The 13,354-nt window shown below is 31.9% G+C and overlaps 5 protein-coding genes across 5 annotated transcripts in view; 1 reads left to right on the top strand and 4 right to left on the bottom strand.

Moving 5' to 3' along the window:
- Window positions 1-7,710, bottom strand: part of LOC123015766 (protein phosphatase PP2A 55 kDa regulatory subunit) — a 50,454-nt gene extending 42,744 nt beyond the window's left edge. Inside the window, exon 1 of the mRNA XM_044415693.1 lies at window positions 7,371-7,710. The gene's annotated coding sequence lies outside the window, so the exon portion shown is untranslated. The remainder of the gene's footprint in view (window positions 1-7,370) is intronic.
- LOC123015767 lies at window positions 2,273-3,680 on the bottom strand. The gene is made up of 2 exons (XM_044415695.1): window positions 3,425-3,680; window positions 2,273-3,299 (listed from the first exon to the last, which is right to left on the bottom strand). Exons 1-2 carry the CDS (start codon window positions 3,555-3,557, stop codon window positions 2,461-2,463), a joined length of 972 nt encoding a protein of 323 aa, XP_044271630.1. The 5' UTR covers window positions 3,558-3,680; the 3' UTR covers window positions 2,273-2,460.
- Window positions 7,711-7,898: 188 nt separating the features above from the next.
- Window positions 7,899-8,845, bottom strand: LOC123015769 (gem-associated protein 2). Its single transcript, XM_044415700.1, has 3 exons — window positions 8,632-8,845; window positions 8,469-8,581; window positions 7,899-8,417 (listed from the first exon to the last, which is right to left on the bottom strand). Exons 1-3 carry the CDS (start codon window positions 8,744-8,746, stop codon window positions 7,920-7,922), a joined length of 726 nt encoding a protein of 241 aa, XP_044271635.1. The 5' UTR covers window positions 8,747-8,845; the 3' UTR covers window positions 7,899-7,919.
- LOC123015771 (TATA box-binding protein-associated factor RNA polymerase I subunit B) lies at window positions 8,812-9,472 on the top strand. The gene is made up of 2 exons (XM_044415702.1): window positions 8,812-9,295; window positions 9,348-9,472. The coding sequence occupies exons 1-2, from the start codon at window positions 8,924-8,926 to the stop codon at window positions 9,354-9,356; spliced, it is 381 nt and encodes a 126-aa protein (XP_044271637.1). The 5' UTR covers window positions 8,812-8,923; the 3' UTR covers window positions 9,357-9,472.
- A 1,847-nt stretch (window positions 9,473-11,319) lies between these two features.
- LOC123015770 (sperm flagellar protein 1-like) lies at window positions 11,320-12,203 on the bottom strand. Its single transcript, XM_044415701.1, has 3 exons — window positions 12,029-12,203; window positions 11,694-11,975; window positions 11,320-11,645 (listed from the first exon to the last, which is right to left on the bottom strand). Exons 1-3 carry the CDS (start codon window positions 12,120-12,122, stop codon window positions 11,359-11,361), a joined length of 663 nt encoding a protein of 220 aa, XP_044271636.1. The 5' UTR covers window positions 12,123-12,203; the 3' UTR covers window positions 11,320-11,358.
- Between the last annotated feature and the right edge of the window lie 1,151 nt (window positions 12,204-13,354).

Genomic DNA, 13,354 nt, shown 5'->3' with positions numbered 1-13,354 from the left:
CGTTTTCGCCCAAATGGAGTTAATTGGAGAATCGACAAAAATATCTATAAGATAGCCCTCTTCAAGCACTACAAGCTCCATCAATCAGATTTTGATCTTGGCTACTTCTGCAGCCGGAAAAAAATAAAAACAAATTTTCCATATTAATTTCCTATATCCAAGACTGCCTGGGACACCCGGTATAAAAACACGTGCTGCTGACATTATTATTTCGGAAAATCAACGCCTAAACTAAATTGCAACTAAAACTTTCAATTTTAGTTTCAAACGTCAATCATAATGACAATAAAGCGTGACTTGCATTGACATTTTTTGAACTGACATAAATTTGATGTCCAAAATTCTGTGTCCGTAGTTGTAATAGCTGCAAATGTGAAATTTGAAACATCTAACGCAAAATGAGTTCGAACGAAAAAAAATATTACCAGATTACCAGAAAATGTCTCAAAAGAAAAATAAAAAGCAGGTATCTACGTAGAACGTAACATAGTTTTAATAGATATACAGGGTGCGACAGAACTCGCGCCCCAGAGAAAATTTTCAGGTAAGGTAAGAAAGATACCAGGAACATGAAAAAAATGTTAAAAAAATTCGATCTGTCAAAAAATTTTGACATTTATTTTTTGACATTTAACACTTTGTTATATCTATTTAATGATAATAATGATCTTGTATATGTTTTTTTACAATTATTTAGTAAAGGGACAAAAATTTTGCCAATATAAGCCACAAATAACATAGAACAGAGTTACAATTTAGGATACAGCTTCCTTGTTTCCTCTATTAATAGCCTATAGCAAAAAAACTTGGAAAATTATTTTTCCAACAAAAATAAATAGAGTTAAAGTGCAAACTTTAAACCCTCATAACTTCGAAATTTTTATAGATAAAATTTTTTTAACATTTTTTTCCATGTTCCTGGTATCTTACCTTATATGGCATTTTCTCTGGGGCGCGAGTTCTGGTGCAGCCTGTATATCACCCTCAAATTTCAACTCCTGACCAAGATGAAGCTCTCTGTAATCGCTTACGAGAAAATCCATTTGAGACAAGAGCTGCAATAATGGCAACAAACTTTCCAGAATCATCAAAATTTAGTCTCTCCTATGCCTTGTGCGCTGAATTACAAGAACAGGTTGTTTTTACACCATTTAGCGTTGATAACTAATAGAAATTTTACAATGATTAAGAGAGAAAGTGAAATTGCCATGATTTTTCTTTAATTAAACACAATCCTATCAACATTTCGTTTTGATTTACTTTTACAAAAAAAAACATGAAATAAATAGGTGAGTATATTTCTCTCACCTCTGCTGAAATAGTTGAAATAAAATGAAATAGTTGACAAAAATGATAACATTAAATTTACAAATACATATGTGACAATTTTGGCGCGGATTATATAATTTACTGTTCTATTTTGTTATGTCCAGAAGAACATTTTAAAATAATGATCAAATTCAAAAAATTAATAGTAAGTACGAGGCTTTAATAGGTATTTATTCGACCAGTTTGAGTGTAAATCGGACGCTTTATTTCACAAGTGGATTTTTAAACCACGAGTGTTAACGAAGTGGAATAAATTAACCGATTTACACGAAGATGAGTTGAATACAATATTTTAATCTTCGAATTAGACTCAACAAGGCTTAAAATTGCTTTAAATCTGTTTATTTTGTTACATTTTCAAAATATTTTTTTGATTGTGTTTACTTTCTTTGATATACTTCCCTAATATTATGTAATTATTAAAAATAAAAGAACTTTAATTTTCATTATTAGGGAACCTTCTTTACTGCTACGTAATATCAGCTATTCTCAAGTAAAAAATACTCAGTTACTTATTCTAAAGAAAATAGTATGTAGTATGTAGAAAGTAGTATGTAAGTAACAAATGTAGAGCTTATTCTATATCTGGTGGCGAACTGACAGTGACAGAAAAGACACTTGGAGTGCGCCCACTTGGTTAAGATAAAAAAATACATAGGCGTACTTTTTTTCTGTAAAAATTTTGAAGACAACGATTGTTAGGAATATAATTTTTGAAAATTCTTTTCATGCGTTAACAATTTAATAATTTGTTCATCATTCTTCATCTTATGTACGAGTACCTACTTATTATAATTTTTTAAAGAATAACAGTGGTTTTGAAATATTATTTCATACGACGCCTGTGAACAATATTTTTTTTAATAGTCAACATATGTTTAGTGTCAAAATTCAGTCATTTTTGAAAACGTCAGTTCGCCACCAGATTTGGAACAAGCTATAATAGTAATGAAAATGATTTATTAGTGAATTGTCTACAATAATACAGTTATTTTCACTTTAGTATTTTCTATAAAGAACTGTAAATTCTTATCTAGAGCATCATAGTATAGTACATATACTTAAGAAAAATTCTTTTATTGTGAGAGCTTCCCTGCAAATACGAATTAAATAGGCACAGATAATTTAAACTTAATGTACGGTGATTCTTAAATTAATTTTATCCCCTTCTTCAAGAAGGGCTATAAAAGACCCATAATTGACAAAGAGGCAGTTCATACTTCTGGCAACGTCTTCCACGGTGCGACTTTCATGCAAACCAACAGCACTGCAAAAACTTGAATCACTAATTCTATCGTTTTTCGATGACAGCTCTATCGTGTACCAAAATCGATCTTCGCAATTCGAATAAAGCCAGAAAAGTACATAGAAATTGTCTTTCCTGTATTCACTCGAACCGCTCATCATTAACCAGAAAGTGTTAAGCGGCACTCTCCCAGACAGCTTACTGCAAGTATTGATCACACTTTGAGAACTTTTCGAGCGAACGACGTCGATTTTGTTAAATTCGTAAACCGTTATCATCGATAGACAGAAAGTTCGATTGTGTTCCACTAACGAAATGTCAAATAACATTTTTAACTCTCGCCCCCTTTCGATTCCAAAGCAAGGAACTGCTGGGTGATCATGTTTGAAATGGCTAACGAGGGAGGAAACGGCTACTGATTTTCTACAACCATCGTGAAGACATGTCAGAGGTCGTTTTGACATTGTTGTGGCACTCATTGATCTCATTTTTAAAGATTTTAAGCCATCGCCTTGGTTCTTTTCAAGTTGTGAGCCAAACATGTTTTCACCAGTAGAAATTTCACCATCATCGAGAAACATATTCTTCCTTGGGTTACATTTTAAGGGTCGTCCGATTCCTGGTTTAACTTTAAGTTTTTTCAATAACTCCGAACTTACATCACTTTTTTCAAATTTGGCAGCACATTTACAAATTAAACAACAGCCTCCGCCCTCAACGCTCCCTAAGAACTACTCGTTAGACAATCAAAACTATTCGAGGCAAATCAAGCATTGGAGTTATTGATTTGCCTTCAACAGTCTACTTTCGAACTCTTTGTTCGATTATTGAACTCCTTCTTGTTCTTACCACGATAAAGCCTTTGCAACTTTCTGAAGCATTCATTGCAGTATTGATGTCTGTTAGGGCAGTGGTAGATTGGTGTTGTCTCCGGAAGCTCACAGCAAAAATTACACCTATACGCCGCGTATAGATGAGCCATTCCTAAAACCTCTTTGCCAGATTTGGGAGAATGATACAAAAAATTTTGCTTTCTGACGTATGATGTGAAATTTTGACAACCGACCAACACGGCGACTGGTCAAAATTTTTCGTTCCGATCTGAATTCATAAAAATGTTGATATCGTAATTTATAGTTTCTTCATCAAAATGTCTAACGAAATTGACGTTTGAAAAAAGCTGTTCATGGTTCTTTAAATGAGTTTGCAAGCCTATTCAACTGTGAATCTACAAAAAATGAGATTAAATATTATTTTGTTACACTAGGAATAGTGTGTATTTGCTCTTTTATTCGCTTAGATGTCACAAGGCTCTCGCTTAGAGTAAAAGTCACACTTGACGGCCAACGAAAGAGGAATCTAAAGAATAAAATATGAGCTTACAAGGCCAAGGTGAAGTTTATACATCAAGATCGTGATATTTTGTTTTGAAACGAGAATCGAAAAGATCAAATTTACCTGCTGTACGAGCAATTTTAAAACCAATCAAAATAAATGATGATCTTTAAAATACTACGATAAGATAAAATCACAACCAGTAAACTGAATATCTTCAATTTTTAGAATGATGCAATACAAAGTTCTATATTTGTTTGATTTACAATAGCGATTTCATTTACCTAATTTCACAAGTTTTAACTTGTTTATTCTAGTTCTATCCAATGTAATATCTACTTGTACATGTTCTTATTATTAGCGTTTTACTTTCTTGTCAGTTTTATCATTTATGACAGAGTTATACAACGCTACGCAGTTGAGCAATTTGTTTGCTTTCAAAAAAATTTTAAACTGCGGTTTCTCATAACTAAACAGTTTATATTTTTAGGAGTATGACAACAAAAGCATACTTACTACCAGTGTTTTTCTATTGTTTACTCCCATAAATGCAATGATTTAAAACATTATGTACAAGGTAAATAAACACGTGCTGTGTAAAAAGGGAAAAATTCTACAAGTACAAAAATGGACACAATGTTATACCTTTCAAGTACCGTCATTTGGATAAGACTTTTTCATTAATAAAACATTGCAACTTACATACTTTACAAAAATTTATTTGACACCTATAAGCACCTATTGGTTACACTTTTAGTTGTTTATAAAATTATTATTAAAACGTATTCCAAATTTAAAAATAACATAGCTTTACTCGTATCTAAGTTTAATGGCTTTTTGTTAAAGGTCTATTCCAGCGATGCTTAAACTGGAGTCTGCAGGATTCTTCCTAGGAGTTGACGAAAATTTCTCACATTTAAAACATATCATAACAATAACCAGGAAAAAATGTAGTAAATCTGGAAGAACGCATAGCGGCATGTATTTTTAATAACAATGTTTTAACAATTTTTGAAAAAGAAATGAAAGGTTATACAGGTTCATTTCTAAAAATCTCTACATATTGCTCGGTATTTTTTCTTTTTTCTGAGATTCTGTTCTTTTCGCAAGGTTTGTTATGTACGAAATACATAATTGCATTATATTTGTTAGTAGAATTCAGTTGTAACACAGATTATTATTCTTTTATAAGGAGATCAAATGTTAGTAACTTATTTCAACTCAAAAACCGCAATTACAACATTGCCAATAGAGAAGTCCCAAAGCATATTTAATTATTATTTAAATCAACTAAAATGAATTATACATATTAATGATTAAAATAAATGAAGAGTTACATTTAAAATGTTCATTCTTATCTAATACATTGGACGAAAGCTATAAAATGTGGAGACCACAAAAATAAATGTAGTTTCTAGGGGATTCCCTGCTTCAAAATTGAAACGCTCTGTTGATAAAGAAAAAAAAATCTTCAAATAAATAATAAGCTAGGGGAGTTGGGTTGATGCCAAAGTTTGCGCGGTCCAACACCTTAAAAATTAAAATCGTGACTTTTTCGAGATGTAGGATTGGTTAAACCTTTCATATTCTTCCGAATAAATCTAATTTTTCTAAACGATTCAGTTTCCATAATCTATTGAACTTAAAAATATCGGGTGGATAGAATTATGTGAATACTGTTTAAGAGTTTAAGTCTTCATACCTTCAGAACGCTTGGAGATAACGATTTCAATTTTTACATTCTAAGAGACAATAGATTGAAAATTATTCCTGATAAATTACACTTATTTTAAATAAACACAAAATAGTATTTTTTTTAATAATTCATAAGCAATTTAAATTATTGTAACCTTTTGTTAAAACAAATGATTTTATGAGTGACATTGGCAGTTAGTTATTATTTCGTAAATTATAGTCCATAAAGTGTAAAATGATGAATACTCCTCCCTTTTTGAATTGTTAGCAACTAGCAAACCAATCGTATCAGAGCAAAAATTACACTGAACTTTATTTTTTCTTGATTTCATGTAACATATTTAGCTTCTATAAATTATGTTGTATGTTTTACAATGTTCTTTACGAAGTTGGATAAAAAACACAATATTTAGAATCAAACTTTAATTTAAACTAAATTTCGACGTGACAGTGTGCTTACGACGCTCCCTTTGAGTTTTTTTATTGATAACCACGTAAGGGCGGGGCCTTAAATCTAGTTATATTTTAGCAACTATTTATTAATTATAGAGCGTTTCAAAAGTATTGACATCTCGATAGGTTAAGGAAATTAAAATTAAAAGTGGCATCAACATTTCTACATTGTTCATTTTTGTACGACGTTATTTATTTATAAGTTATTTTTACAATTTGTGACATTTGTCGTTTTTAAGTGGTTTTTGTGCTTAATCTCTCCTATTTCCTGTCTGTTCCACATTTCTCTTGGACAAATAAGTTATGTTATTTTTCCAGACAGAATTCAACTGAAATGTCATTTTTATGACGTATCGAGATCTAAAGAATGTTACAATAGTAACTTTTTTGAAACTAAAATTGAAGTCTGTTATATCAATCATTTTGAAACGCTCTCTAGTTAAGTGACATTTTTTACTAATTAACTTAATCTCTATTGAAAAAATGGCACCTCATCATTGAATAATGTCTGATTTATTGATTTGGTGATAATTGAAATTTGTTATCGAGAAATACCTATTTGACGTGAAAAAAAATTGCAAGGGAGTTTCAGAGGAACAGATACTTTTTGCATAAATCGGGCTAAAAATAATAAGGGTATTAAAAAAGACTAAACTTTAAAAATCTGTGTCGGCGCGACTAAAAAAGGTGACGCTAGGAATGTCTATAAATATATTTGTTGCTAGAATGTTTAAGAACTTGATCAACGTGCAATTGATTGATTGTTTTTTTTTGTTGATAATAAAAAAATCTTCATTTTCGTGTTTTTCAAAGTAATTGTAATTCGGAAGAAATAATTTTTAATCTATTGTCTCTTAGAAAGCAAAAATTTAAATCGCTACCTCAAAGCGTTCTGGAATATGAGAGCTTTAAACAGGATTCGTTTTTCCTAGCCATCAGGTATATCATAGAGAAAATGCAGTGTTTTATTAGTACTTAAAATACCATTATGTAAATAAATAAATGTATAGAAAAGTCTCAAAACTAAATGAATAACACTTTAATCTCTTGTTAAATAAAAAATAAATTCTTACAGGTTGATAATTTATTATAGTAGGTAGGCCAGAAAATGGGAAGACTAAACAAGACGAAAAACAAGATTCAGCCTGAACATAATTTAATTAGCACCGGCTAATTATCGATTAAACAAAGTAACCCGATTCAGTGACAAACCTGATTTTCTTGGAAAATAGGGGTGGCGCAAGCTATTACTTTTTAATGTGGATATTTGTAATTCAATTTTTAAATTAAATTTTATAAGGATTCTACTTACAATATTGGTAAAATTCCTCCTTGCTTTTCTTTTCCGTATTCCAGTAGATACGACCGATTATAAATCGCATTCCGTGCCCAAAAAATGTTTATTTTTATTTGTTTATTTTGCCGCACTCAAATGACCTGATATCAACAGGTTAATCATAACAATTGAAGAGATGCAATAGCGACAGCAACGTCTGATGGATACATTCTCTGTCTCACACGCACAGATTGCTATACACCACTCTCTATGCACACCTAAGCATTCAAATGTCAACTATCATCCAATCGCACATCGATCTCGCACTAATCTCCATCCGCCGAACTGGCCGAAGTGAATTTTATAATGGAGAGGTTAGGTTTATTTACACGAAAAGTCGATATTACCCGAACACGAACATTGAACAAACGAATATCAATATTTTCTTCCACTTGTGGACGACCACAGAGGTGTTCCTAATAAGCAATAATGTGTTGCATAGTCAGCACTGCTGGCGCCACCTAGTGTGGGATATGTGGATGAGACAGGTTCTCTAATAAATTCTTAAATGAATAGACTTTTTAATCAGAAAGGGTCCGCTAAATCAAGCTGGTTGTAAAATCTAGCGATAATGCAAATGAATAAATTTAACGGCATGTACAATTCTTCACTTGCATGTTCATCTAAATTGGATCTTAAATCTAAGCACCTCTTGGCAAATTCACGCAAGGTGTAGCATGAATCAGGACTTAGAGGTTTTTCTAATAGTGTCAAAATTGCATAAATCCAAGCTCCCATTTTCTTTCCCAGGCTTTCTCCCTTTGGTATTGAATTCACATGCTTTGATATTATTTGAAACATTCTTATTTTAGCAGCTTGAGTGTAAGCTGCAAGTTCAGAAAACTGGGGATCTTGTAACAAAACTTTGTTCAAAAATGTCTCTTCATTAAATGATGAAACTGTAGATTCTTTATCAATTTTGAAACAAATGAATTTTTGAAAACTAGTAAATTCATCAATTTTTTGTGTTTGCCACTTTTTAGATGGAAGCAGTAAAGGGGATCCTTTGTTGATTCGATTTCCCTAAAATGCATTGACTGTAGCCAAAATTTATTTCCCAATAAATTTATTTACCACTTCCAGTTTCAGGGTTTGCTGATTTAAAAATTTGCTTCTATCAATATCTGCAGTGAGCCAGGTTTTACACTGACGTCTTTCATAAATAACGTGTTGTAAATATTCTTCACCTACAAATAGTAATGTTAGTGTTTTCCTTTGTAGTAAAAGGGAAAAATACCAGTCTGGGGCACTTTATTCGGATTGAAGTTTTCCGGAAATTCCACATGAAGTGCTTGTTTCAAAATACCACAGTCATCGTCATCTTCATCAAAACTTTCATCATAATCACTCATTTTTTAAATTTTCACTGATAAATATTGAAAACTGCACTCAAATGGGCTCAACTTTTAAACGTAAAGTGGGGTTATGTCAATTGTCAATAAACATAACCTACAAAACAGAATCAGTGACAGAGGTTTTTTCCAACATAACCTCAAATTTGCACGTTTTAATGTTCTTTAACACTCAAAATGCAGAATATAGTGTGTGAGCAGTGCGGAGGTGACGATTTCTATAAAGAGGCTGGTTTCTACTTCTGCAGCGGGTGTCAAATTCAGTCTCAGGAGGTCCAAGAGTACGTTTATGATGAATACACCCCCGAAAACCGTCAAAGGACTAAAAAAATCCAAAGCGATAAAACGACAAAGACTGAGAGTAAAATTACAAGTTGGGAGTGTTACAACTACGTTCTTCTCGGTCTTACGAATGAACTTATAAATTTGGGGGCTGATAAAAAGTTGAAGTCGGTAGTTCGCATCTTGTGGATGCGTTATTTGGAAAAATTGGAAGTTTTCAAACTGGGACGTGATGAGTTGCCAAAACTGCAAGCTGTTTGTAGTAACGTGTGAGTTATGGATTATTTTGAGAATTGTTTGTGTTAATAAATTATTACAGGGATGCTGAAATCGTGTATGGAAAACTGGCGAAAAAGAAACGGAAGCGAAATAAATCGTCGTCGAGTGAACTGGATGTTACATCTTTAGATTCGACTTCAATGAAGCATGAAAGAGTCAAGAGGAAGCGTGCTTTGGCTAAGGCTCAGTATGAAGAATTCAGTAAAAAGTCGCAAGGGACGTCTTCATTGCAAAATGAAACTTTGACAAGTCTTCAAACGGGTTCTGAGAAAAGTTCTAAAAGCGCTGTGCCTATTAAATATAATATTTATGCTAATAAAGAGTTAAGGAAGATTAAAAACTCACGCTATCACTGGCAGAAGCATCAAAGGGACTTTGAGCACAATCTAAAATGCCACAAGTTGAGTTACAGGAAAATCTCGGGGAAATACCGCGCTAGCCCTTATATACTTTCAATAAATAAATTATATTCTATTTTGTACCTAGGATTGCTTATTATTAAAAGCAGGATACAACTGAGTGATATTTTGAGATTCATTAAAGAGGGGCATTTGAGTTTTAATTATTACAGTCACTTTTTCCCTGAAGATTTTGCCGACAAAACTCTCAATTTTCGTAATTTTAAGAAAAACACAATGTTTGTGAATGCACCATTCCGAGCAATTGCTTTAGAAATGTCAATTTTATTACAAGTCAGTTCTTATATTTCGTGTCCAAATTTAGCAGAATTGTGTGAACGTTATTGCAAGGAACTGAATTTGCCTGTTGAAATTTGCAACTGTGCGAAAATTATTATCTCAAGGGCTGATATTAAAATGTCTTTTCGTAAACAAAATGGGAGAGTTCCTAATTACGAAGGGCGCGTTTTGAGTGTTATTCTCTTTGTACTTAAATTATTATTTGGATTAGATGATATGACTGAATTTCATTTAGGACACTATTCTGATATTTTAAATAAATGTGAAACCGTTAGACGGAAAATGTTTAACATAATCGAATGGCTTAAGTATATCGAATACAGAGATTTAGTGATAAATTATCAGCATTTTCCTACAAGTTTTAACGACGAGAACAATTTTAACAATGTAAATTTAGCCTTGAGTGTACTTGGCAGAAAAGATTATTCAGCATCAGCAAAACTTAGCTCGACTTCAGACAATTATAAGCAACTATTAGAGAAATTAAAAAACGAGCTTGATGTCCCTGAATTTACCCAATTTCCTGTTACATTCACTCCGTTTTTGGATTATATCAAAATGTTACCTAAATACGAGTATTTGGAAATTTTATCAAGAGATTTTTCTAACGATAGTTTAGTACACATATTGAAGCCAATTAAATTTCTGCAAGTTATGAATCAAGGAACGCAACCTGAAATTGTTAATGGAGGGGCTAATGAGGATTGGGTTGTCGAAAAAATTACATGCTTTAAAAACGAACTGAACAGAAAAATGATAAATAGACGAAAATTTGTAACTGTGAAACTTAGTTTTGACACAAAACTCAAACCGAAAAGTGAAGTTTCGTCTGAAGATGCTACAGATAAAAGCGACAAGATGAAAACTAACTTTCAGGAAGGTAACGAAACATATTTTAAACGAAATTTGCAACAGTTGAATAATAGAAATTGGTTGGTTGTTGACAATGATTTAGAGCAAATTCAAAAGGACTTAGAAGCATCTTTGGATAATTATCCTAAGCATTATAATCCTTATGAAAGATTTTGGATGATGTCTCGGATAGGTCTTGAAGATATGAGTCATGAGCAATGTCATGATTTTGTTAAAAAATTTCCTAACAACTTTCGTTTAATTTTTAAAGAATGTCGAAGAATAGCCGAACAGAATGAGCAGGAATTTTTGGTGGAATACAATTTTACTGAGCTTTTTTTGGTTCACTTGGCAAATTTTGGGAAAACACGAAACCAACCAATCATAAAAAATAAGCTCATTGCTCATTATTTGGACAAAAATATTTCAATGTGGTGACTTTTAATTTTTAACAGTGTAACGTGTTTTTGAGACGCTTTATTTCCAATAAATTACATTACGTTATTCGTTTTTGATTGGATCAGATACTAGATTAGCGGATTGAAAAAAACCGAAAAACTTTGAACCTTGACCAGATTCAGGTCTTGACGATTGGTTGACTATAGTTTGCAGCTGCAAACTCAGATCTTTAATTCTTTCTTCTTTGATGTTTAATAAATTTTCCAGGTGGTCTACTTTATTTTTCAGTATGGAGACTGCCTCAGTTTTTTCCGCAAGATCTGCTTGCAGTTTTTCAAACGCTGCGTGTGTTATCACTTTTTTAGTAGTTCCGTTCTTACTTGCTGAAGCTGAAGAGAATAAACATTAAACGTTGCTTTACTTAGTTTAAGACATACATGGACTTCCTTCTAGGTAAAGGATTTCGTAATTGTCGTTATTTGTATCTTTTGATTCAACTTTCTTTTTTAAATCTAAAAGGACTTTTTCTATTACACCAGGTTCAGCTTTTGCCAGTTGTTCAATCCTTTTTTTGGTCAAGTTGACTTTTATTCTCTTTAATACTTTATTGTTAAGAGTTTCCCAGTTGATTATTTTCTGAGCGAAGGAGTTTTTTGGACTGTAATTGTGCACTTCCACAAGTTTGGGGTAATGTACTTTTAGGATTTCAATAAGAGGTACTGAAATTGTCATCTTGCAAAATTTAATTGGATGATAAGTTTTGAAACCTTACTTGCATCGGAAAAATCGCGGTTTATGTTACGTTTGGGTCGAGATATTTTATGTTCTTCGATCCACTTGTATAACTCTTCATATTCAGCATCCATCGTTAAAAGATTTTTCAATTAAAAAAAGTAATCAAAACGTGAGTGACATGTAATCTCTGAAGTTTTTTGAATTTAGGATAAATAAAAATATTACTTGGTTACGAACTATGGGTGTTTTTATCGACAAAAGGTTTGTAGCACAGTCAAATTAGACAAATCGGTGGAAAAAAATACTAGAGTTGGAATTTTTTTAAACGCTTTTTTTACACTTGGGTAGACATATATCAAAAGTCCCCGTGAGCTCGAGGAGAGACATTTTCTTATTTTTCAAATCTTATATTTCTATACTTCTTTAAATGTGTACACCGTTTCATCCTCCTAGAAACTAATTTTGGAAAAATCTGATTTAAGTGCACCTTTACACCCTCTAAGTAATTTTATAATGTGTTTATATCTTCGTTTAAACGTTTACACCCCATTTTTATGTAGACTCCAAATTTCAGAAGCCCGTAGCTCACTTACGGTTAGTCCTTCGATGAAAATGCATAGGACCATTTTACATACATTCAATTTACTGTAAGTTTTATTCAAATTATCTATATTAAATCATCTATCCATTAATATTATACTGAACAATGAAGACGAAAATGCAGCATATGAGGACGACTCCGAAGACTCCCGTGCCTCTCCCTTCCTCTTCTAATAAAGTGTTGGACCCAATAAATTCAATTTATTGCGGATTAAATGCGGATAAAGCACATTTTTTTAAATAATGTTTCTTGTCAGCCCATAACTCGCTTACACTTAGTCCTACAACAAAAACGCATTTTTGTAGAAAATTTTGTAAGCTTTAATTTTGATTAAGAAGGGAAAACCGATATAGGAGTGATCGTTTCCGAGATATAAGCAAAAAAACAAAAAAAGACACCTTTAACCCCCTCCTCCTCCTCGAGCTTGCTCGCCACGTTTGGGACTTATGCTTAATTTAATAAATTTAGAATATTTTTCAGTCAAAAATTGAGAGAGTTTGCATAAACAATTCTGATAAATTGGTAAATTAAGGTTGGAAATACGTTTTTTTTGCTTATTTCAATAAAATCACCAGAACAAAGATGAAAATTGCAAAATTATCTGGAAAGTGTTTTTTGCCAAAAGATTTTTTTTAAATAAAGCAAAATTAAGTCATTTTTTTGCTAAATTTAATAAATTTACAATATTTTTCAGTCAAAAATTTAAAAAATATGATTTTGATCTTGTTCTTGTAAGTTATTGGACAAATTATTGGAAAATTA

The sequence above is a fragment of the Tribolium madens genome, unplaced genomic scaffold (genome assembly GCF_015345945.1).
Source record: "Tribolium madens isolate multiple individuals breed KSU strain unplaced genomic scaffold, Tmad_KSU_1.1 Scaffold_19;HRSCAF=116;Tcas5.2_LG9, whole genome shotgun sequence".
NCBI lineage: Eukaryota > Metazoa > Arthropoda > Insecta > Coleoptera > Tenebrionidae > Tribolium > Tribolium madens.
The sequence above is the reverse complement of the archived record's forward strand: the minus strand, read 5'-3'. Positions and strand labels throughout refer to the sequence as shown.

Coding starts and splice junctions, on each gene's coding strand:
- LOC123015767 (XM_044415695.1), bottom strand. CDS start 3,557: ATGGCTCATCTATACGCGGCGTATAGGTGTAATTTTTGCTGTGAGCTT. Junction 3,300..3,424: donor GTTGCAAAGGCTTTATCGTG/GTAAGAACAAGA, acceptor AGTAGTTCTTAG/GGAGCGTTGAGGGCGGAGGC.
- LOC123015771 (XM_044415702.1), top strand. CDS start 8,924: ATGCAGAATATAGTGTGTGAGCAGTGCGGAGGTGACGATTTCTATAAA.
- LOC123015769 (XM_044415700.1), bottom strand. CDS start 8,746: ATGAGTGATTATGATGAAAGTTTTGATGAAGATGACGATGACTGTGGT. Junction 8,582..8,631: donor GAATAAAGTGCCCCAGACTG/GTATTTTTCCCT, acceptor TACTATTTGTAG/GTGAAGAATATTTACAACAC. Junction 8,418..8,468: donor AAACCCTGAAACTGGAAGTG/GTAAATAAATTT, acceptor AATGCATTTTAG/GGAAATCGAATCAACAAAGG.
- LOC123015770 (XM_044415701.1), bottom strand. CDS start 12,122: ATGGATGCTGAATATGAAGAGTTATACAAGTGGATCGAAGAACATAAA. Junction 11,976..12,028: donor CCGCGATTTTTCCGATGCAA/GTAAGGTTTCAA, acceptor TGACAATTTCAG/TACCTCTTATTGAAATCCTA. Junction 11,646..11,693: donor TTACCTAGAAGGAAGTCCAT/GTATGTCTTAAA, acceptor TATTCTCTTCAG/CTTCAGCAAGTAAGAACGGA.